This window comes from Typopeltis vanoorti, chromosome 18 (genome assembly GCF_054136105.1).
Source record: "Typopeltis vanoorti isolate ZY-2024b chromosome 18, IOZ_Tvanoo_1.0, whole genome shotgun sequence".
NCBI lineage: Eukaryota > Metazoa > Arthropoda > Arachnida > Uropygi > Thelyphonidae > Typopeltis > Typopeltis vanoorti.
The window spans coordinates 62,544,862-62,569,371 of NC_143566.1; the positions used below are offsets into that span (position 1 = coordinate 62,544,862).

Consider the following 24,510-nt stretch of genomic DNA (forward strand, 5'->3'; position numbering starts at 1 on the left):
ATTTCTACTATATTTTCAGTAGATATGACCCATGTTCTGTCTCCAGCAACTAAAATCAATCTTCCATATTCATCCATTCTTCTACTGGTGATATATCTATAGAATTCTCTAGTAGGGTTTGGTTATGCTTTACTGCTTCAGCCAATTTTCTTTCCTCACTGCACTCATCACCTCCTTCACTTGTGCCTTATACTTCTCATGTTAAATTCTTTATATCTCCACCATAACGTGATTTTTTTTCAGAAGCTCCTGTATAATTCCATGAGTCTCCATTTCACTCCTACTTTATTTATCTTCCTAACTTTCGTAATACAATCTGACATTGTCATAAGTAACTGATTTCAGATAATCCCAGGTGCTGCTGTTTCTCTCCTCTTCAATCAATCAAGATACTGCACATTGCCAATCTGTTTTTTTTTTTTTTTTAATTTATCATAATCCTCTGCTCTGTGATTCCACACATCTTTTGTTTTATGTACCTGCCTAGCCAATCTCCACATAAAACCACATGATCACTCTCCCAAATTGATGGCATCATGGTGATATCTTCTATTATCACTATGTGAAATATTATTAAATCTAATACTTGCATCCCATGTAATGCTTCAACTACATGCTACATAAGGTAGTTGTTTTGTTCCTAAGTAGTTCAAGAAATTCAATCTCATTACTCTCATGTTATTACTTGCTTCCATAGTTAGTCACCCATTATTATTACCCTCCTTTTACATTTCTTGGCCTATAGCAACACTCCACTAAATATCTGAAATTTGTGTTTTCCTCAGGCAGTTATCACTACTGCTTTGTTCAATTCCTTATCTTCAAAATCATTAGTAATACCTCACCTCCTTATCTTTCATCTCTTTTCACAAAATGTTATGACCATCATATTCTATTCCCATTAGGACATCATTTTATGTTAACCATGTTTCACTGCTTTGCAGACTGACTATCAAGGCCACAGACTATGTATACTTATACCTAATACTTCTTGGATTGGTGTGTAAAACACAGTAGCTTTACTGGCCTTTCCACAACTCCTTACCACATTATTTGAGTCTTTTGACTCTGCTGCTCTCATTAAGACAATCTTGTTCATCCTCATCTTGTTCTTCATTTATCTCATACTGATCTTGGTATCTTGCACTCACAGTCCCACCATCTAGTTTTTGTTTCCTTGACTAACTACACACACTTTCTTCTCATCAACAATCTATTTAGCTTCACACTGCCACATATCACTCAGGTGCATACTGTCTGCAGCAGTCCTCTCTCTCAGCTGCATTTAAATTTATCTCATACATCCACAAACTGTGAAGTCCTGTCTTCCTGCACATCCTAGCTATCATGCCATTCATAATCACCATTCTCCTCGGCTCCCCCCCCTTTCACACTCTTCCTCTGCACTGTCTCTATCAACACCAACAAATTTCATGTTACCTCATCAACTCTTCTGCATTTCCTCTCCTTCACAGCTTCAGTCACTCTTCCTATCATTGCTCCTCTCAGATATACTTTTGACACCTGCTCCATTGTCGCATTTCACCACAGAGTTCCCATACAGTACTGCACTACATTCCACTGCAGCCATTTATCTTTGGCTCATCTACCACTGTCACACCTTCTTACACCTCTAACCACCACTCTCTTTTCTAAATGTTCCCTAAATGTCCTATTTCACTCTGCACACCTTAATTCATTCCTTACCATTGCTAGTTTGTGTCCACATCTTTCATATTAGCATCTTGACTACCTTCATTCATCTACCTTCCACTGTCATTTGCATCTTCCTCTGGCCTGGTTCCTAGAATATATCGGGTCCCTAAGCTACACAACCAAGGCTTTTCATTGAGACCTATTGTTGATGCAAGATACTTTCTCTCCAACTCCTTTGCTATCAAAATATGTCAAACCTACTAAGCCCTTGCTATTCCTGACTTTTTTTTTTGCCATACTTTTATTGCTTATGTCATTCATTCATGCTATCAGAGATTGATAGCATCTTTCACCATAATGCTTACCTGCTTTTTCAGAACTTTCTTACTGCTCACTTGCTGCTCTTTCATGTTATATCTCTTCACTATCAGACAAGCACTCATTCTTTTTTGTTACATTCTCATTACTCTCTGTCACTGATAATCATCTCTGCATTCAGGTTGCACTTTCCACACTCCTTCCATCCATCCACATAATCCAACCATTACATGTAACATACCTTGCATTTCACAGAATAGACAAAGCAATCACCATCTTGCTTTCAATTCCTGTTAGTATTTGTCACTCTGTGTTTAAAGATTTTGTAAGAAAACTGAAACAAGCACGCAACTTCTACAGCACTCACACTTAAGTATGCAAAACATGATTAACAAAATTACATATAAACACAAGTTAAAAAAAAAAAAAAAAAAATATTATTATCCTGCAGTATTCCTACTGAAGTCTTCTTATGAAGAGGTCTCTTCCAGGACATCTTTAACATATCCGGATATGACTGGATATTGCATAATCTTCAAATGCAGAAAGAACAAATACACTAATTGCAACAATCACTATTATTTCTTTTTAATTTTAATTAAATTTTGACAATATTTGATGTTACACTATTATTTATTAGTAGAACAAATTCCAATAATTACTCTTCCCTGCTATTAATAAATTATTTTAAGAAGTGCAAATACTATCCCCCTTGGACAGAAACATTAGTATATGTCTTATAATTATCAGTGTTCATTGACAACTTTGGATGCTGTTGACCAGTGTTAAACTGATGACTGCAGTTATCTGCCCCCCCCCCGCCACCACACACACACACTTCCACTCCACCCATTAAAAATACCATCAGATATTACAAAAATGCTTTTCACAAAAATACAACAGTTGATATATATCTCATCTCATCTTCCTTATACCCTCTTTTACCTTGCGGTGTCGAGGGTCCATTGATCATCTGACCTCACTCCGTTTACAGGATAAGGTGGTCAGCCTTATGCCCTGGTGTATCCTATAGCCTGTAGTGTTGAGTTCTCAAGGCCAGTTTGCCTGCTTTGCAGGATGAAAAACCCCAGAACAAACTGGGGGAAAAACCCTGCTGTCCACGCCCAAGACTGGCTAACTTGGCTATGGCTGAGGAAGATCCTTCAGCTCCTCACGTCACCGACGGGAATCGAACCTAGGACATTCCTTCCCCAGGCATATGGTTGCGAAGCGCATAGCCTATATATATATATTTTTTTTTTTTTATTTTTTAAATAAAATTATTTTTGTTTGTCTATACAATCGAAATTCTCTCAGAATATGACATTTTGTTTTTGTGTGTATGCATGTGTACACACTTTTGTCTAGAACAGGAATCTAGATTTGACATTTACTGATATGATACATTGGATTACACAAAGGCATAAGTATTGAACATGTGGCAGAAAGAATCATATGGGGGTGTAACTGACATTGATATTTGTGGTAAGGTCAGAAATAGGTTGTCAGGTCTTGGATGTCTGTAAGTGGTAATGCACATCAATTATGTTTATGCTGCAAATGTTGAATTGGATGTGAAAATGATTTGTTTTTGAAAATGTTTTTCTTTTCATCAAAGATTTTTTTATGTTGAATTTTTTTAGACTTCTTTTTTTTAATAACCACATTGACACTGATTATTTATTATTTTCTTTGTGGTTAATTTTGGTAATTAGTTGAAAGAAAGTAATAACATGCAGTGAAAAGAAATGCTGTGGGACATGCCACCCATACATAGATCATTCAATCTACTTGCTATAAAGAACCTTGGAAGTGCTTCTATGCACTATTATTAGAACACCCTTCCAGGCATGACTTGGGAGAGTATGTGGCAGCACCAGCTATTCATTGTCTTCTGGTGTGACATCATCCAGTTCATTCCTATACCTTATCTAGCAGCTGGCCTGTGAAACCACTTTACCTGTTCTTTCTAGTATGTTCTTGAAGAGCATATTGCATGGAAAACGGGAGGCTTCAGAACCCATGTTCTGCAGACTAAACTTCAGACTTTGAATAAGCAAAATGCTGGTGGTATTTCACAAGGCACTCATGGTCATTTAATTGGCATTCTTGCCAAGTAGGAGGGCATCTCTTTTGAGCAGGAATACTTGCTTAGTTCATCTGAGCTCATTTTGTGGAAATGATCCACATTATGAGAAGACAGAATTTGATATGGAGAGGTTATATTTTGTTGCTTTGTTTTCAGACAGAAATGTAAATAGATAAAATAACAAAATGGATGACTACATGAAATTAATTATTTAATAGAAAATTTCTGTCATGTATCATAGGTATTGTCAGTATAAAAAATAGAACAGGATAGCATTCAGCTTAACAGAAAAAACAAAGCATCACCAAAGCTTTAAGATAACAAACAGAGTAAGAATAACTCAGAATAAGAAAAAAGAGCATGACAAAATGAGACAGGAAGATGAAGTATGTAAGTTAACAATGAACAATAATAATAACAAAGTAAATTAGAACATAAGAAAAAAAGAAGTGATACCATATGGTGATTGTCATAAAATTATGCTTACCGATGGAGTCACTACATTGAGCTTCTGAAGACAAAAAAAAAATTAAAGCAGTATTTGAGCTGATTTAAGTAGTGATAAATACAGTATGAGAGAGGATGTGAAAGGATTGTTCAAAGAGGCAAAAAAGAAAAGTGAGAGAGTGAAAATTATTAGCTTATGATTGAGATACCACTGAGGCTGTGTCGAAGAAATGGATTGAGTTTTTGGATGTATAGAGTGAGTTTGATAGTAGAAAAGAGTTGTGTAAGAAGGTTCAGCCTGCATTTGAATGGAGTTGGCATCAGGAGCTTGGAGAAATTATTTATTGGAATTGATACCTAATGCAGAGAGTCAGGGAAACTAGATCATCATGAGAGGAACAACATGTAAGTTCAGATATGGTATGCAGATGTAACAATGATACGAATGTCTTTGAGCATGGTTATGAATCTAGTGAAGGCATGAAATATTCTAAGTTAATTCTTTGAATATTTTGTTTGTCACTGAGACATCTTCAGGGTTTACAAACTAGCACTTGTAACACACACAAAAGCAACAATACTAAATGAAACATGTAGATATGACTCTAAAGTCCTCTGTGGGTATTTGTAGAAAGTTGAGATTGTAAATTGGGATCTTTGAGGAGTAATGTTTTCCAAATTTTGGGGAAGTTTCTTGCATCCACATTTGTTCAGTTGATTTTTGAGTGCTTGCTCTGCTGACATCATCCAGCTGTATGTAATATGGTACACAGTGCACTCACTACTTGGATGAAGTGATAAAGGGACATGAGAATGAGGTTCAAGAGCTGTTGTATAGCCTGGATAAGAATTCAGCATTAGGGACAAATGGGATATCAGTATGTATGCTAAAGGCATTTTCAGCCAAATTGGCCTAGCATGTTTGTATAACTGGAGTCTCAGCTCTGGTAATCCTATAGGAATGGAATGAATATATGATAGTTGTGTTGTACAAGGGTGGTGAAAACCAATGTCTAATTACCAACCTATCAGTATCTCTGGAGTGGTGATAAAGATTTTAGAGTTGGTAAGAACTAACAAACATAAATGGACTGAGAAACAAGCTATATTTTGCAAGGAGCAGCATAGGTTTACTAAAGATAGGTCATATTTTAGCAATTTGCTCATACATGTATTGGCCACTGAATTAGAAACTTTTATTTAATACTATGTTTGATCTCCTTTACTCCAAATTACAGCGCACATGCAGTTTGTAGATTCCACAGTGTTAGATTGCATCTATGTCTACAACATACCAGGAGTTCAGACAGTTCTTTAACTGGGCTCAGATTAGATGAACTTTGCTCTTGGATCTTTTTTTTTTATAACATGTTTCATACGTTCTTGATGGGGTTCAAATCCTGGCTTTGTGGTGGCCATGAAAGATAGTGGCTATCATGCTTGCAGAATCACTGCTGAACAATTCTTGCACAATAGACTGTAGCATTGTCATCCACAAAACAACTGCCACCTGCTGGATGAAAAGTCAACATTGCAGGATGGACTTGATTGGCAACAATTTTCAGATATTCCTTGGATGACACCTGATCTTCCAGCAACATCAAGGGACTTGTTTCTTACCAACAGAACCTTGCGTTGTGTTTATAAGGCAAGATGGGTTCATTGCTTCATGAGGTTCCCACCAAACTCTCTGCCTACCATTGGCACAGAACGAGGTGTACCGACTTGTTGGACATGACTTTTTTTTTCCAGTATCAATTAGTGTTCCTGACACTACAGTAAATAAATGTTGCACTTCTTCACAGAAGTCATGCAACTTCCAATACTGACTCTCTTCCATGCACATAGTTCAGTGAGATAGGAGTCTGGAACAGCCTTCATTGAATGCTTCGGTCAGTTCTGTTTGTCCATACAAGCCTTCTCAGACGATGGCGATCTCATACCTGACACTGTCTTAGGACTACAGTATGACTCTTAGACATGCAATATGGGTTATTTTTCCACTGATTAAACACCCAAAATGTTTCACCTTTTGAGAAACCAGTCAGCTCTGCTGTTTCACAGAATTGCGGCTCCGGCCAGATGGGCACCGGCAATAAGCCCTTTTTTTTAACTCTGAAAGATGCTTTGCTTTTCCCATTTGTGAACAACACTATTGCCAGTTACTGATTAGCAACATTTTTAAATAGTTGCCTAAAACATGCATGTGACCAAGTATTTTGCATATACATTGCATAAGTGACATTTTTGTACATCTGCATAAAGATTTCTAATTCAGTGGATGGCATGTGTATTTTTATAATAATGTTATGGCTGAGTCAGATAAAGGAAATGGATATCCTATGATACTAAAATGAGTGGAAAAGCTTGTGTTGGCAGTACATGTTAGTTTATTTTAACAGTATTGATTTCAACACAGAATGATAAGAAAATAATTAATATTTATTAACTTATTTTATTGGCTGATATTTTGCTGGTATTATATCCAACATTTTACAAGAATAAACAGAGTACAAGAACAGTTTACCACAGTACATGAAACAACAACAATTTGGTATAACAGTGGGACTAGATTAAAAAATTATAACAGACAACTCAAGTCCTAATTAATTAGATCTTAAAATGACTGGCTCCCAGGTTTTTGGTAAATTTATACAGACATACTTGTTAAGGTTTGAAGTATGTATCAAAGCTGTGCTGTTGATTCCAAAAACAATCTCTCACTTATGACTTCTGTGTCGCACTTTTGCTTTCTTCCTGTATGAAAGGGTATCCAAGGCATAGTTTGCTATAAACCCCACACATACAAGAAGATATTTACACACCACACCATCATCCAGCTAAACAGTATGGTATCGTAAAGACACTAATTCACAGAGCTAGAGCAATCTCTTCCAATAACAGTGCTTTTACCACTGAACTCGCTTATGTCACACTTTCTTAGTCAATGGCTTTAATTCCCATAGGATAGAAAAAATACTAAATGCTCCTTAAAAATGCCCTCCATTGCCTATCACACAAGACTACAGCAAAACTGTTACCATCCCATACATTGAAGGCACATCTAAAAAGATATCTAGAGTGCTTAATAAATATCAGCTATGCACCATTTGTTCACTTAAGGACAAACCCTTTATCACATCCAGGAGTTTATGAAGTGACTTTTTTTTGTGACCTGGCTTACTATGGACAGACAGCAAGAACTGTTGACATCCACCTCGATGAACATAAAATATACATTCAGCACTGTCTTTATGGTAAGTTAGGTCTAGCAGACCATGCCTTTGATCTCTTTCACACAGAATCAATGACAATTAGGATCTTACTTATAATGACCCCTGCCACTTTTTCTAAACCTTTCTTCGACCAATTCCTGAGTTAGTCAATCTCTGGCATGGGCAAATGGATTTTTCCTCCCAGAAACTCAGGTTTTTTGTCCTGTAAACTCAAAATCTACCATAGGATTTGCATTGTTTCAGACAATAGCACATCCTGATACTCCATACCTCAACAAGTATGTATGGCTGTATAAATTTACCAAAAATCTGGACAACAGTCATTTCAAGATTTAATTAATACTTGTTTTCTCTCTTTTTTCCAACATAGATGGTGCTAATTAGGACTTTAGTTCCTTGTGTTGTCTTATAATTTTTTAAATTTAATCCCACTGTTATACTAAATTTTTGTCGTTTCATGTACTGTGACAAACTTTTGTTGTTTCATGTACTGTTCTTGTGCTCTGAAGATACTGGATATAATACCAGCTAATAAGTTAATAAATATTATTTTCTTATCATTCAGGTACTGCCAACACATAAGTCTTTACACTCGTTTGAGAATTCTTCATGGAGACGATATCATACTCAAGGCACGACAATTCGGTAAGTGGAAGTTAAAATTGGCACATGGCAGCTAAACAGGTTAGCCTTTTCAAAGAGGTGCTAAGACACTAATATAATACCAAAGTGTGTCAGAATTAAAAACAAGGTTCACCGAGCCAAACCCTAGCATATTTACAAACAGGTGAGTTTAGCACTTGGTGTGAACAGATTAGCACTACCCATATGGAGCTCTCATAAATAAATGCAACTATCAATTCTCTACACAACGAACTGTGTATATATTAAATTCGGAACTGTGGGCTATCCTTCAGCATCTCTGATGCAACAGCAGATAAAGAAATCATTCAAGTCAAAAACTGACACCAGAAAAAAAAAATTGTAAATCCTCCAACACTGTAGTGCAATGGAACTACTGCAATTACAATAAATCATGTCATTGTCAATTTATCATCAGTAGCCTTAATAGATGATGCTGTTATCATGTTAAGTTGAGGACATAATTTTGCCGTAACTCCCAAGTTCCAAAAGCCAAAATAATGGCCTCCATTGAACAGGGAATGTACAATCTGCCTCCAGCAATAACCATTCATTTGTTTATGGCTAACATCTTAATCCAATTCAAGCCCCCCCCCCCCAAAAAAAAAAAAAAAAGAAATCAGTGCTTTAAAAGAGCTATATACTAATAACAATATTATAACTAAAGCAGACAAAGGTAATGCAACTGTAGTGATGAATTTAGCTGAATATGAAAGCAAAATGCACACTTTTACAAGATCATTCTAAATACCAAATCATACATCATGATCTTACTAACTCTCAAAAGAATAAAGTTTGGAAATTATTGAAGAAAGTCACTTCCTGGCCAAAAGAAACAGTTAAAGAACTCGAGCCTTTTCATGTTAAAACACCCAGAATATGTGGAGCACCTAAAATTCACAAACATGATACACCTCCCTATGCCCTATTGTGGATACCATAAACAGTCCTACATACAAACTTGATAACTGTTTAGCTAAATTACTAGACTCCCCCCTCCCTAAAAGTTCTATTCAATAAAATAGCTAACACCTTAAAATCTACTTTATAATGGAACAGTAAGCTAATGACTGTCTGTCCTTCCAAGATACACTAATCACACTGTTTCCTGATGATTCATTATCTTTTTCTTTTTATAGAAAATTTGCACAAACACCATCATTCACACTATCATCCAGCTCAACAGTATGGTATCGTAAAGACACTAATTCACAGAGCTAGAACTATCTCTTCCAATAACAATGCCCACTGAACTCACTTGTCACACTTTCTTAGTCAATGGCTATAATCCCCATAGAATAGAAAAAATACTAAATGCCCTCCATTGCCTATCACACAAGACTACAGCAAAACTGATACCATCCCATCCCATACATTCAAGGCACATCAGAAAAGATATCTAGAGTGCTTAATATATATCAGCTATGCACTATATGTCAAATTGGCAACTTTCATCTGTTCACCTAAGGACAAACTCTTCTTTATCACATCCAGGAGTTTATGAAGTGCCCTATTTTTGTGACCTGGCTTACTATGGACAGACAGTAAGAACTGTGACATTCACCTGTGAACATGAAAAAATACATTCAGCACAATCTTTATAGTAAGTTAGGTCTAGCAGACCATTCTTGGATACAAAACAAAAGTGCTACACAGAAGTCATAAATCAGAAAGATTGTTTTTGGAATCAACAGTAGCTTTAAACTTCAACAAGTATGGCTATATAAATTTACCAAAAAATCTGGGAGAGTACTTTTAAGATTAATTCTCGTTTTCTCTCTTTTCCATTTAGATGGCACCAATTAGGACTTTAGTTCCTTGTGTTGCCCATTATAATTTTTTAAGCTAGTCCCACTGTTATATCAAATGATTGTTGTTGTGCTGTGACAAACTGTTCTTGTGCTTTGGAGATGGTGGGTATAATACCTGCAAAATATCAACTAAAATAATTAATAAATATTAATTACTTTCTTATCGTTCTGTGTTGTAATCAATACTGTTAAAGTAAATTAACACATACATTATGATACTGTTGGACTTTGCTAAGGCATTTGATAGTATACCACATGAAATGCTGTTGCATAAATTGGAGAATATGGGGATTGGAATATAAACTATTGACATGGATAAATGTTTAGCTGATGATCAGGTATCAGAAAATGGTATATGGGGAGGAATGTGAATCTACCAGATTTAAGATGACCAGTGATGTTACCCCAGGAATCAGTACTTGGACCATGTTATTCAGTCTATACATCAATGATATTGGAATAGACTGGACAGGAGATGTTCAACTGTTCTCTGATGTAAGGATAGGTAAGGCAATCAAGGATACTACTGGTATAGTACTTGCTGAATGATTTGAATAAGCTGGAAGAGTGGAAAATTGATAATGGCTGTCAATTCATTGTTAGTATGCACTTTGGCATGATGAGATTTCCAGTGGCATAAATTATGCTACAAGAAACTAATGGAGCTAGGGATCATGGAGTTATGGTGGGTGGGAGTTTGAAGTTCAAAGGTCGCATTGCAAATACAGCTTGGAGGATAATTGTGATTTTAAAAAATATATTGATGCGTGTAAGAATAAGGAAGTCATTTGCCTCTTTACAAGGCCTTTATATGACTACACCAAGGTGCAGTTGTAATTGTGTATAGATTTGGTTTGGAAGTAGAAAGGATAAAGTAGTTGTAGAAAGAGTTCAAAGAAGAGTGACAAAGATTCTATCTGGATTATGGAATGAATTATGCGAGCAGATTGAGAGTTTATGAACTGCAGATCGTGGTAAACAAGAGAAAGAGTGATTATTTGTTAGAAGTGTATAAACTTCTGAAAAAGGTGTTATAGATTATCAAGTGATGAAAATCATTGTTAGAACTATGTTAGTATGAAGTTATTAGAAAAGAAGTTGACATCATTAGTTTTCATGAATGTGTAAATAGATCTAATCAAAAATGTCATCAACATGTTTGATACCAGGAAAAACCATCTAGAAGATTTAATATCAGGAAAATTCACAAAGAAAAATCCACCTAGACTCCTGGAGGTCTCACAGAAATACCAGCATCTAAGTGGATGTGATTATCAACACTTATGTGACTGATAAGTAAGATCTGTTTAAACATTAAAATTCCAAATAACAGATTGAGTGGTAGGAAATTGTTGATGTGAGACTAGAAGTAATGCAAATTTGAGTTGAACTGCTATATCTTACAAACTTTTTCAGAGTTTTTATCAGTAAAATGATGTGAATATCTCAATATCATCTGTTGAGTAAATGTAATTTTATTTGTACAACTCTGTTTTGAACTTTTTTTAGTAAGATTACTCCTGAAAAGCTAGATGTTCCTTAGGCATAAATGTATATTAAGTTACTAGTGTCTCTAGTAACTCATTACTTGAATACTTTTATCGTGTAGGCATTGCAGCACTAAGCCTTCCTGAAAAGTCCACAGTTAAAGCTTCTTCCTCATTCATTGTGAGTATCTTTTTTTTGATTCTGCTAAATTATTTTATACTGCTTTGTTTGCATCTTTTTCAAATTATTAAAAAAATAATGAATTGATTAGTTATAAATCCATCCTTTTATATTTGCATAAAAGTTAAGCAATCTGGTTAAAATAGTGTGTTTTATTGTAACCTTGTTTCAGATTTAATATCTGATAAAAAGCAGTGTGCTTGAGGTGCTCAGATGTGGACAGTGGAATGGAGATAAGTTACCCATATCAAAATGTGTCCTGGAGATATATCGCTCTCTTTTTAAGAGGAAAATTTTTAGACTAGCTTGTCAGTCTAAACATAAGAGCATATTTTCATGGTATTTTGCAGTTGCATCATGTGATCTTTTTCTGTGTATATAGAAAAATTCACACACACTACCATTATTGATACAAAATGCCTGTCATATCTCTCCTTAATCATTTACTGACAATGCATTCATGACTGGCAACCCATTCTATTCATTTACCACTCTACAAACAAAAAAATAATCCTTGTAAACCATACTTCCACAACTTCTACTGATGATTTCTTGTAATATTTCAGTTAAAATTTGTTATCCACAAACCAGTCTCCATTTTTGTCACTTTCCTCTGAATCTGCATCACCACTTCCACTTTCCCAAGAAACCCAAGCAACAAAATCTATGCAAAAATAGCCTAGGTATGTATCAAAGCCTTAAGAAAGAGGGATAACTTCCTTATTCCTGCTTAGCTTCAAATGATCCTGTGAGATATTTAGCCAACTTTTACAATATGTCCTCTGAACTTCAACTCTGTCCACCATTATCCTAACCTCATCAGTTTTTTGCAGTGCAGTTCCATCCATGTAATACATCATCTCAGAGTGCATAACTTTACACTTAGACACATTCAGTTTGGCAGCCATTATCCTCTGGCCAAACTTCAACCTGTTCAGATCATCCTGCAGATCTCTACATACCTTATTAACTGTTACCCTCCCCAGTTTAGCATCATTAACAAACAACTGGATATTCCTCCTCAGATCATTCCCAATATTAATTAATGTATAAACTGAATGTTTATACATTAATTAGCAACAGCTCATGAGCAGAGCCCATGGAACACAGCTGATTATCCCTTCATTCTCTTTGATTTATCTCTACTATATACTACTCTGATGTCTATTCATCAACTGTCATATTATTCGTGTTCATCTTCTTTTTCTCCACCTTAATGGAATTCCATGCAAAAATCAAATGCCTTTTGAAAAAAAAAATTATCATGGTGTAGTTATTTCTTTTATCCAGCTCAGCTGCCATTTAATTGTAGAAAGTAAGTTACTAAGAGAAGACCTCCTTTTCACAAAGCCATGCTATCCTCATGCTGTATATTCCTTTTCACAATTCCTGAATTGCTCTTAACCAGCTATTCTAATGCCTTAATCACTACTTCTGAAGTACTAATTGGCCTATTATTTGCTACCCTGTCTTGAAACTTTGTTTAAGTAATGAGACATTCTTAACGTCTTTCTGTTCTGTTGGAACTTTGCAGAGCTGAGACATAAAGAGCTTGTTCAGGGACACTGCCATTTTTAATTTTAACTTTCCTGTAATATTATATAGGCTGGTGCCTTTATATCCTAAACACTGCCAGTTCATTTAGCTCTGTTCTCATCCCTATCCCTGTCGTGTTGGTCACTGCATCTTCTCCACCTATATGATACACAAAGTGATCACTCAGTAATTCAACTATATCTCCCAACTATCAGTGTTCATTAAAGTTTTCCTTCCATAATCATTCTTCTTTTTGCTCACCACTTAGCAAAATAACTCTTTGGATTTCTATTGATTTGCTTGTCTAATATTCTTTCATTTAATTTTACCTTCATCGCCATGCAGTCACCTTTCTTCCTTTGTGTTGTTCACGAGCTTATTAATCATCTTTCTTCTTATATATTCTCCATACATTTTCTTCTTTTACAATTCTTGCTTAATTGTGCTACCTATCCATTTAACTCCCAAAGAAAGGTGATAAACGTCAACCAACAAACTACTATTCAATTGCTCTCACTTGGTATCCTTGGAAGCTGGGAATGAATGTGGTCAATAAAAAGATGAGAGCTAGATTTTTCTCTAATAGAGTGGTGCAGGATTGGAATGGATTGCCATTGGATGTTGTATGTGTAAGTAGTGTGAATAAATTCAAGAACAGGTATGATTGTTGGTGTGTGTGCGTAGTATGTATCCTCTCTTGATGAGTCCCTGACTCCCTGGAGGTCTCTTAATAATAATTATTACTATTATTATTATTACTATTATTACGGGCAACTCCAGGGAGTCATTAGACTCATCGAGGGAGGCCCCAAATCATATTCATCACAACTATTTGACATTCATACAGTATCTATCATACCTCGCCTTAAACTCATTCACTGTCACAGCATCCACCACAGACTCAGGGAGCGCATTCCACTCATTCACTACTCTAAAAGTAAAGAACCCAGCTCTAACACCTTTACTAACCACACTTTTGCCCAGTTTCCATGGATGTCCCCTAGTCCTCCCACAACCAGCCCTGTTCTCAAAAATATCTTCTGAATTAATTTTATAGAAACCCTTCAGTAATTTGAATGTCTCAATCATATCTCCCCTTCTCCGCCTATCAACCAATTTTTGCAACCCACAAATCCTCAACCTGTTCTCACACGGTTCATTCCACAGACCTGTTATCATCTTGGTCACTCGCCTCTGGATCCTCTCCACCTCATCCCCATCAAGAAGAAACCTAGGTGACCAAATCTGAGCACAGTAGTCTAGATGGGGTCTTATCAAGGCTCGATAGAGAGGAACAATAACCTGCTTGCTTAATTAACCAAGTAATTATAATATAATTATAATAATAATAATTTTGGTGTAAAACAATTATATATCAAGGGAAAAAAAGTTAGGATTACAATAACAGTTTTTATCCTCATCTACACAGCTAGACAAATTATCTTCTGTATTTGAAACAGTTATTGCTTTCTTCAAACAAAAAATCATCTTCATTGTTTTTGTGGCCACGAGTTTTAACAATAATACTTTTTTTTGCACCTTTAACATCCTCTGTTTTGTTTGAAAGAACATCAGATATCATAGGTACCTCATCCATATTTCCTATTTGTGATAGTTCAAAGTTCCCTTGTTTCCTAGCATTAATAATATACTTATGAAAGGCAACTTTATTTTCATACTCATTTGTTATCTTTTGTGATTTTTTTGTGTGCATGCATAGGTTTGTGATCTTGTTGTCTAATACCCCCATTTTTAATTCTTCCTCAGGTTTTGGCAATTTTACAATTCCTTTATAGAGATTATGTTTATTATTACATTTAGTCTCATAAGTTCTGTTCTTGTTTTCTCCAGTTCATGTCTTTTTGGTTGGTGGCCCAAAACACTGTGCTACTACTCTATTGCCATTTTCCTTTGCATAAGCAATGATGTCAAGTTTTGAAATCAGTACTATAGCAATGTCTGTGTTACTTTTGGGCCATGGGTTAATAATAAAAAATAATCTTAATCACTAGAATATCACTAATTCTCTTGCACCCGAAAGACCATTGAATGTGTGACTTGTCAGTTGCTGTTATGAAACTGTGCAAGTGCAAGCTGTTAGTGTCAGATTGACAACTGTCAATTGCCATGTGCTGTGTTTAAATTAAACCAGATACTTTAAGTTTCATTTTACATGGAATGTATCTGTTGTCTTCTTTAATTAGTTATAGTCATCTATATTTTAAATTTCTTACTTAACTCAAAATCATGTATGACAATAGATGAGACTACAAGCATAAAATAACAAATTTTGACTGATCAAAATTCTAACTGAAATGTCAATCTTGCATACAAGATTTTGAGACAAATGTCTCAAAACCAAGATTTTGGTTTTGAGACAAATTTTAGGGAAAAAAACGTGCATCTTATATGGCAGTAAATATGCTTTAAAAAAGTAAATTGCACAATAAAATAGTTGTAGTTAAATTCCTCCCCCTCCCTTCACATTCTCATACTAAATAGTTTCTTTACTATTTTCATGTGGAAAATATGACTTCTGCACTGATTTAACTTTAGTATATTTCTCGGTCTAGCTCCCACTGATGAGACATCAGTAAAGATCAAAACTTCTGTACATAATTAACTAGTCATGACGACTCCACATAAACTTTGCTTAAACTTGGGTAAAGGATTAAAACAAAAATATAATTTATTGCGAAGTATAATATACTTTCTGCTATACTATAAGCTTAAATGATGTCTGCTTTAATAATTAGCATTTGTAATTATTAAAGCAGAAATAAATTATACACACAATATTTGCTTATTATAACCTAATATTCATGAAGGCAGTATTATATTCATTAAATATCAATATTCCTTTAATTACTTTGAGAATTTATTATTAACCAAACTACAATCTGTATATAAATCTTTATGTAGTCTGAATTTGTCAGTCGCAGCAGGGAAATACCTATTATGCTGAATACAGTCAATAGTCAAGGTGAAGCACTTGTTGGTCAAGTGTTAAGGGTAAGTTTTTTTTTTTGTTAATTTCACAGTTAGGTTATGTTTAATTGTATAAATTAATTTGTTTGCATTCTGAACAGTTTAAAAAATTTGATCTTTTTTTTACAACATGAATATTATTATTATTATATTATTCATGAATATTAGTATATAACATCCTGATTTTAAGATTTCTCTTAAATTAATGACAGAATTTTTTACAAGGATATTGATGTATATACAAGTTACTTTGAGTTATTACCTTCACAGTAGGATCTTTTAATTATATACAGATATTCTTCTTTTGTTTGGCATTAGTGTTTTGGAATGGCCTAAGGGGGCAATGTTGTATTTAATTATGCACATATTTTAAAATTAAAAACCCTGCACACCAAAAAAGTTATGAAACGTAACATGTCAGCACATTGCATGAGCAGGAAATTAAGCTGTGAGTAAGTATTTGTTGATATGTTTCTTGAAAAGTTAGTGTTTGTCGTTTTTGAAGAATATTAATTTGAAGTAAGTCAAGGAGGCTGCTCCATAGAACTGGAGAACCCTCTTAGGGAAAAGTAGGGATGGTCGTACTCAGTTCGGTAGAAAATTATCCTTGAAAATAGAAGAGAATGACAATCTTAATGCTTATGATAGTGAATTTTTATGTGAGAGAAAGGGAGATTATTTAATTGAATTGCGATCTTCTAGATAGTATCAAGCATTTATAGTTGGGGTTCTTGATGTGCTAGACAAATCTGGGAGATTCCAAGTTGGATAGATTTCTGACAAATCTATCAGATTTGTCATTGGGATTTACATAGTGTAGGCAGTTGTGCAGGGAGGAGGTACGGGTAGTGTTATTTTGGAGGATGAAGAGACTGTAGCAGAAGTTTGTACCAGGAAAGGTTACATATAAGTCAGCACAAGGACAAAACATCTTGTTGATCTGAATATTATTAAAGATAAGGAAAAGTGAAGTTAACAAGATCTTTTGTTGTGAGGAATAAAACAAACTGCATTTTGTTAGTCTTGAAGTTCAAGAAAAAATGAATGAGTGAAAATAAGAACCAAACCTTGGAGATTCAGTGGCAAACCTTGAAGAAAGCATTGATTGATTCAGCCAGAGAAGTATGTGGCGAGGTAATCTGCACTGATAGAAAAATCAGAACTCATAGAAGTTAAAGAGGCAGTCAAGGAAAAGAAGAAAGTGTAACCTGTGCTCATAGAGAATGCAGAAAAAAAATGTAAGAATCAAAGCTAAATAAAAGTCATGGGAAGATATTAGTAAGAACATAGAAAGTAAAGAAGTAAATATCAGGAAAGTGGCAAAATATTCTGAAGGCTATTGAAACAGCTTAGAAATGGTATTATAAAGGGAATTACAGGTGATATGAAAGGTGACATGAAAACCGAAGATAAAGATATTCTAGATGGCTGGAGTAATTACTTTGAAAGATTGTTAAATGAAAGAAGCAGTGACAGGAATGCAATGACTCAAATACTGATAAGAATTGAGAATTCTTATCAGTATTTGAAGTAGAAGCCATCAGAAACCTGAAATGTAGAAATGCAGCTTGAGTAAATGATATTTAACCAGAAATTCTCAAATATGGAGGTATAAAGTTTTACAGTGGGTGCATTGCATAATTCAGGAGTTTGGGTCAAATTCTGGATGATTTCAGCAGAGTTCTCATAGTACCCATCTACCAAAATCGAAATAAAATAATGTGAGAAGTCAAGTTCCCTACTGAGTGCTCCTGTAAGATATATGCAAGTATACTTGAGAAAAAAAAAAAAAAAAATTTAAAAGGTAAGCTTGGACAAGAACAAGCTGAAATCAGACAATACAGGTTGTCAGCAGTGGAACAGCTGCCAAAAGGAAAGCTCCTGGAACTTGGAGTGTTAGCAGAATTATGAGAGTAGCTAGGAATAAAGTAGTTGAATATATTAGCTGAAATTTGTCAACAGGTTTGGAAGAAAATACAGTGGCCTAGAGATCGGAAAACATCAATATTCATCCCAATTCCAAAAAAATCAAATTGCAGAGATTGTGAGAATAACATAACAACAACATAACATAACCTAATTTCACATGCAAGTAAAATAATAGTGAAAATAACCAAAAAAAAAGACTAGAACCATATGTGAATGGAGAAATGCCAGAAGAACAGGCAGGAACTAGAGACCAAATAGCAAAGAAAGAACGAGAATTTCAGATGGAAGTATTAGTCTGTTTTATTGATTATAAGAAAGGTTTTGATTGTGTGGATCACAAGACTATGGAATGTGATGAGATCAATGGGAATACCCAAGAATCTAACTCTCTTGATGAGAGAGCCATATAACAACCATATGAAGCTTCAGTAAAAACAGTCTTTGGAAAAACAGACTGTGTTTGAGTGGGAAAAGGGGGTTGTATACTGTCTCCCTATGGCCGAGTTAGACAAAGACCCAGCAGGAATTAAGATTGGTGACAAATAAATAATTTAAGATATGCAGATGATACAACACCCATAGCAGAAAAGTAATGAAGATGTGGAGGAGTTGATTCTGGTTAAAAAAAAAAAAAAAAAGTGAATTGAATGTAATTTAAATATCATCAAAACAAAAGTGTTGACTTCTGGCAATTTGGATGAATTTAAGATTGAGGGAGATAAAATAGAGATGGTTGAAAGTTATGATTTACTGAGATCCAGAATAAGAAATGTTGGTTCAGTGTGAAGATAGAAGAAAGATAGCCATGGGTGTGGGCCGGGGGGGGTATGTTAAACCTGACAAAAATTATGAAAGTTAGAGATGTTAATAAAGTCACAAAAGTTAAAATTGTCAAAGCAATGGTATTTCCTGATGTACGGATGTGAAAACTGGATTATTAAGAAGAAAGAAAACAAATTGCTTCATTTGAATTCTGAGTATGGAGGAGAAGATTATGAAATATCTCATGGACTGCAAGAATGACTGACAAAAAAGTTTTAGAGACCATAAAGACTACTCCATGGAGGCAATGATTGCTAAATAGAAATTAATGTGCATTGGGCATATTATGCAAGCAAATGAATCATTGAAAAGGCAGTTATGTTGTGGAAGATTTAGGGAATGAAAAGGAGAGGAAGAGTGCAAAAGAATTGGATAGACAACATAAGGGAACTTACCAACTTTGAACTTACAGTTGTTGAAAGAAAAGACAAGAGGCCAAGTGAGATGGAGAGTCTTTGTTCACATGATCACTAAGAGTTGGAAATGACTGGATGGCACATAACAACAGAGTATAATTTAGTTGTAAGCCAGCAGCTAGATTTGAATATGAATGTGAGGTGCGCATTATCTCCACTTATTTTTTCATCTATATGGATCACATTATGAAGAAAAGTAAGTAGTATTAAACCCAATATCAAAATTGGAGATGCTAATCTCAGCTCTCTACTTTATGCAGACAATGTTATACTTCTAAATAATCCAGTACAAATCTTCAGGATTCCCTGAGGAAATTGAATAACTGCTGTAATAAATATGATAAGAAAATCATCAATAAAAAAGACAAAGAAAATTATAATAGATAGAAACATTGAAAACATCAAGTGCATCCTAAATGGAGAACCTAGTAAAATGTTTCAGCTATTTAGGCACAGTTTTTTAGTGATGATGGCAAATTAGTATAGATGAATTGTTGTGGTTGGTGGAGTGAGTGGTGGAGACGGAGAGTTGTAGAGTAGGTACCCTCCTTCAGTGAGTCTTTGGACTCCCCTGGAGGTGTTTTGTAATAATAAAAAATATGAAAAGAGACAGCAGAATCAACAAAGCTGGTATGATAGGGAGACAACTGAATAATGTATATGGAAGAAGAGAGAAATTAGTCAGTACACTAAACTAATTGTATACAAGACTGTATTGAAACCAATTTTAATTTATGGATTTGAGAGTTGGGTTAAAAAAAAACACTTGATCGTAGATCAGAGATCACGGATGTAAGAGTTCCAAGAAAATATAAGATCTGATAATGTTGGAATCTTGACAGTTTGGAGGAAATTTGTCAACTGTAAATTAGTAATGATGTAAGTTTTTTATGCAATACTATCATAATGTCCTATACCCCCCCCCTCAGGGTGTATATCAGGAATTTGATGATGATAGTTTTGAATTTCACATGATTATCTTAGTACTTATAGTTTAAAATATTGGTCAGTATATTTTGAAACTTCGAATGACAGTGGTACGAAGTTTGCCAGGGAAAGAGATTGTTCTGTCATTAGAAAAACTATGGATGTGATTTGAGGTCAGCAAGACTGTCATTTAGGTATATGGAGTGGATGAAAATATAGTTTGCAGGAGAGATAGGGAAGAGGAAGCTAGTGATCCATTTGTAGTAGTTAGAAGGTAGAGCATAAGATGGTCTACCATCTTATGATGGTAATTTGGTGAGTAGCCCTGTGCCAGAACAGAATCAAATCTCACAAATGACCACACATATTTCTCTGAACCTTTTTATCACTTTTGTCCAAAAGGGTGGTGAGAATAATCACTTGCTGGTCACTTCATTGATTAGTTGGGTGTCCTACATCTTGGTAAGAAGAAGACTGTTGATGAACTCCATGATTTTTGGGTGACATCACTTTTTTTTTTTTTGGAATGGGCTGAATATAGGCTTGCTATGCTATAGACAAGCTGTACTGTGCAAGTAGCAAAGTTTGAATAGGTGTTAAAAATGAGATATTCTATTATTGATAATGTGGCAGGTGATTTGCTGAAGTTGTCTGTGTGAGTGGGAGGAGGAAAATAATGGGCAAGATTTTAGTTGATGTTATGATGGTACAAGCAGAATGAGTTAGGTAGCAGGAACATGGAAAGGAATTGATTACAACAGCCCTTTCAAAATTAGATTTCAACTTGTTGCTTTATTGCAGCTGTTGTGAGCTCAGTGTAGCGTAAGTGTGAAATTGAAGTTTTTGTCTTAAGCCATTTGTGATATGCTGAATGTTTTTTCTTGGACTGTTAGAAAACAGCTTGGATAGTGTTTGGAATTTTGAGTGGAATTATAAATTAAGGCTTTCATGCTAGTTAGAAACCTTTCTGTTATTTATCAGAGAAGGTTTTTAGATCATAGAGTGGAAATAATAATCAGACCAGGAAAAATAGAATATGAGGAATATCTTTTCTTTAAGTTACAAATGTAATTCTATTTTGTAGCATTGAATGAGACTTGCTGGATGAAGAATATTCCAGTCTGTGGTCCACATTACCAATAGAACTGACATCTACAGTATATTTGGAACGATATCTGAAAAGAAAACCACAGTTATTTGCAGGATAGCAAAGATTAACTAGCATCCTAGTAGCAGATGGGCTATCCGTGTTAGGTTATTGCTAACAGCAGATTTGGCATGCTTTCTGACTTGATCACTAGCATTATAGAAGGGAACCTAGTTTGTCATTTCTAGAAGATAATCTTATGGGAAAAAAAAAACAAAAACACCATGCTCCATCATAGTAATTTGGAAAAGAAAGACTGGAATCTGCAGCTGCCCTCAGAAATCAGAAATCAACGAAATTTTAATAAATACAGGTGCAAGAAACTTCCCAAAATTTGGGAAACTAATCCTTGGAGATTCCAATTTACAACCCCACCTAGACAACTTTAGCGTTATATCCATGTATTCAATTTAGTATTGTGTTGCCTTTATGCATGTGTTACAAGTGTTAGTTTATACTCCCTGAAGATATCTTAATGACTGAAATGAAATATTGGAAGAATTAAAATAGTTTTTAATCCTTTCCCAGTGCTGTTATACTTCATTGAATGTTTCAACATGTCTTCCCAGCACTTAAGCCTTAACACATCGGTAAGTGGAAGTACACATTATTTGTTACTATTAAGACCAAGAAAGTGGGTGTGGATTTTTTTTTTCCTAAACAATAATTATTTCTTTGTTTTCATTCATGTCTAGCTCTGATCCTCTATCCTTCATATCAAAGAAAAGGATCAGCATTTCCTTACTTTTTATTTTTGGCTAAAAGATGGTCAAATGTAACAATTTCTTATAATAGTTTTATTTCTTGACATACTGTCAGTTTTGCAGTAGAACTTGTTTATATGTGACTTCTTGAACATTTCTTTCACAGCATGATGTAGAAAACAATATGCTTGCACTGTAATCAACTTAAGATCAAGTAAAGCTGCCCTCTTGCTTTCGATAGGCAGTATCAGTAAGGTTGAATCATATCTCCTGTTTGATTGCTTCTCCGGTAATGTTAGTACAGTTGATTTTCACTGCAACAAATGTTTCATAATCTCTGAGTTTGATTTAATGAGTTGGCTGTAGTTGTCCTTAAAATAAATTCTAATTAGTTGTAAACAAAATGACATTTTAAATATTACTTTATTGTTGCAAGTTTAGACATCTACTTCTTCTCTGGATATTTGTCCCCCACATTGAAACATTTGTCATATTGTTATCTTGTTAAAACAGTCTGCCACCAATATTTTGATTCCGTCCTTCTTGAACATCTTCGTGCTATCATCACTGTTAAGCCTGCTAAAAGTCTCTTCCAATGAAGAAAGAGATGAAAGTTGCTGATTAAAAAATCAGGCAACAATGTGGGTACTTTGTAGCCACATTGTAGCCTGATGTAGCAGTGTGGTGTTTGTTATTGTGAATCAGAACGACTCCAAAGTTGAGAATTTGTCTTTTGTTTCAAATAGATTTTTGCCATTTTTGTAACTCACAGTAAACATCTTTGTTTATTATTGTTCCTAGCGGCATGAAGTCACTGAACGAGATACAGCATCAGTCCCAAAACATGGTATACAGGGTCTTAGAGGAAGAAAGCATCTGCCTGAATTTCTTTGCCTTCGGAGATCTGCTCTTGCCATTACATTGATTGCCACTTAATTTCTGGTTAGAAATTCGGGTCTTGTCTCATTTCCTGTTGTTGCATGCTTCAAAGCTTCATCACCTTCATTATCATACCATTCCAAAAAAAGTTCAGTGCTACCACCCATGCATTTTGTTTTGTCATCATTGGTGAGCATTTTGGCAACCATCTTGCACACGGTTTTGATAGTGTAAGTCAGGGGTGTCAAACTGGTGGGCCGCATGCGGCTCCCAAAGCAATTTTGTGCGGCCCATGATGCCTCAAGGAATTTTTTTAAAAAAAAGGATGGTTGCTTTTTATAATAAAACAGAAATACCGTATTTACTCAATATAACTCTCTTTCGCATATGACTCACACCCCCTGTACCCTGATTTTACTTAAAAAAAGAAATTAAAAAGTTGTACTGTGCATTGCATGTACTGTACATCGCACACGAAAATAAAGTTTAACCACTTTCGCTTCAGGACGATAACTCGCTCCCCACAGTAATAAACAACACACCTTCCCCAACTGCCATTATACTACAGATGCAAGAAAAACTAGTAGTTTTTTTGTACCACTGAATAAAGTACAGAGACATTTGCTGTCTGTGTAATATATTTCTCAACATGTTTAATATATTTCTTTAGTGCAATTAGAGACAACTGGTATAAAAATAACACTAACTAATGAGTCACATGTCTCCCCCCCCACACACATTAACCATGCTGTTTAGACTTAAGCAAAACCATATGTTTCACTGGCAAACACAGTAACTAAAATGTATTGTTTTTAGTTAGATGTGTGGTGTGTGAGTGCCCCACTAACTCAAACACAAAGCTGCAATAAAATTTGTAAATGCGTTAAAACTAAGACATATAGAGTGAATGTTGTTATGACAGTTTCAGATAATATGGAATTTGGTTGAAGAGAATTAGCATTTCAGCTCAAAAATGTCAACTTGACTTTTTGTTTTGGTAACGCGATATTTTGTTAATACCGTACCAATCATATCCACATCTTTATAGCTGTTCTATCTCTATTGGCCTACCATTGCTGTCTATTTTACGTTCTGCTTTCACTTCTCAGACATTCATGAAGGGTGTTCATTATGTATCTGAAATCTTGTAAATCACTTGTAATTTTTACTTGGAATAATGGGAAAGAAGATGACAATGCACACAAGGAAACCGCGCTTGAGGCCAGAAGTAGCTATAACGGAGAGGCGATTTTTGGTAAGTCATCCACATTTTCATTTTTTTTTCTTGAAAACTT

The 24,510-nt window shown here is 34.9% G+C and overlaps 1 protein-coding gene across 2 annotated transcripts in view; it reads left to right on the top strand.

Moving 5' to 3' along the window:
• cdm (importin-13-like protein cdm) overlaps positions 1-24,510 on the top strand; it is a 389,177-nt gene that overhangs the window by 329,555 nt on the left and 35,112 nt on the right. For both annotated transcript variants that reach the window (XM_090408166.1, XM_090408167.1), the window contains exons 21-22: positions 11,809-11,867; positions 16,326-16,415. In XM_090408166.1, the coding sequence (XP_090264292.1) occupies positions 11,809-11,867; positions 16,326-16,415 (149 nt within the window). The remainder of the gene's footprint in view (positions 1-11,808; positions 11,868-16,325; positions 16,416-24,510) is intronic.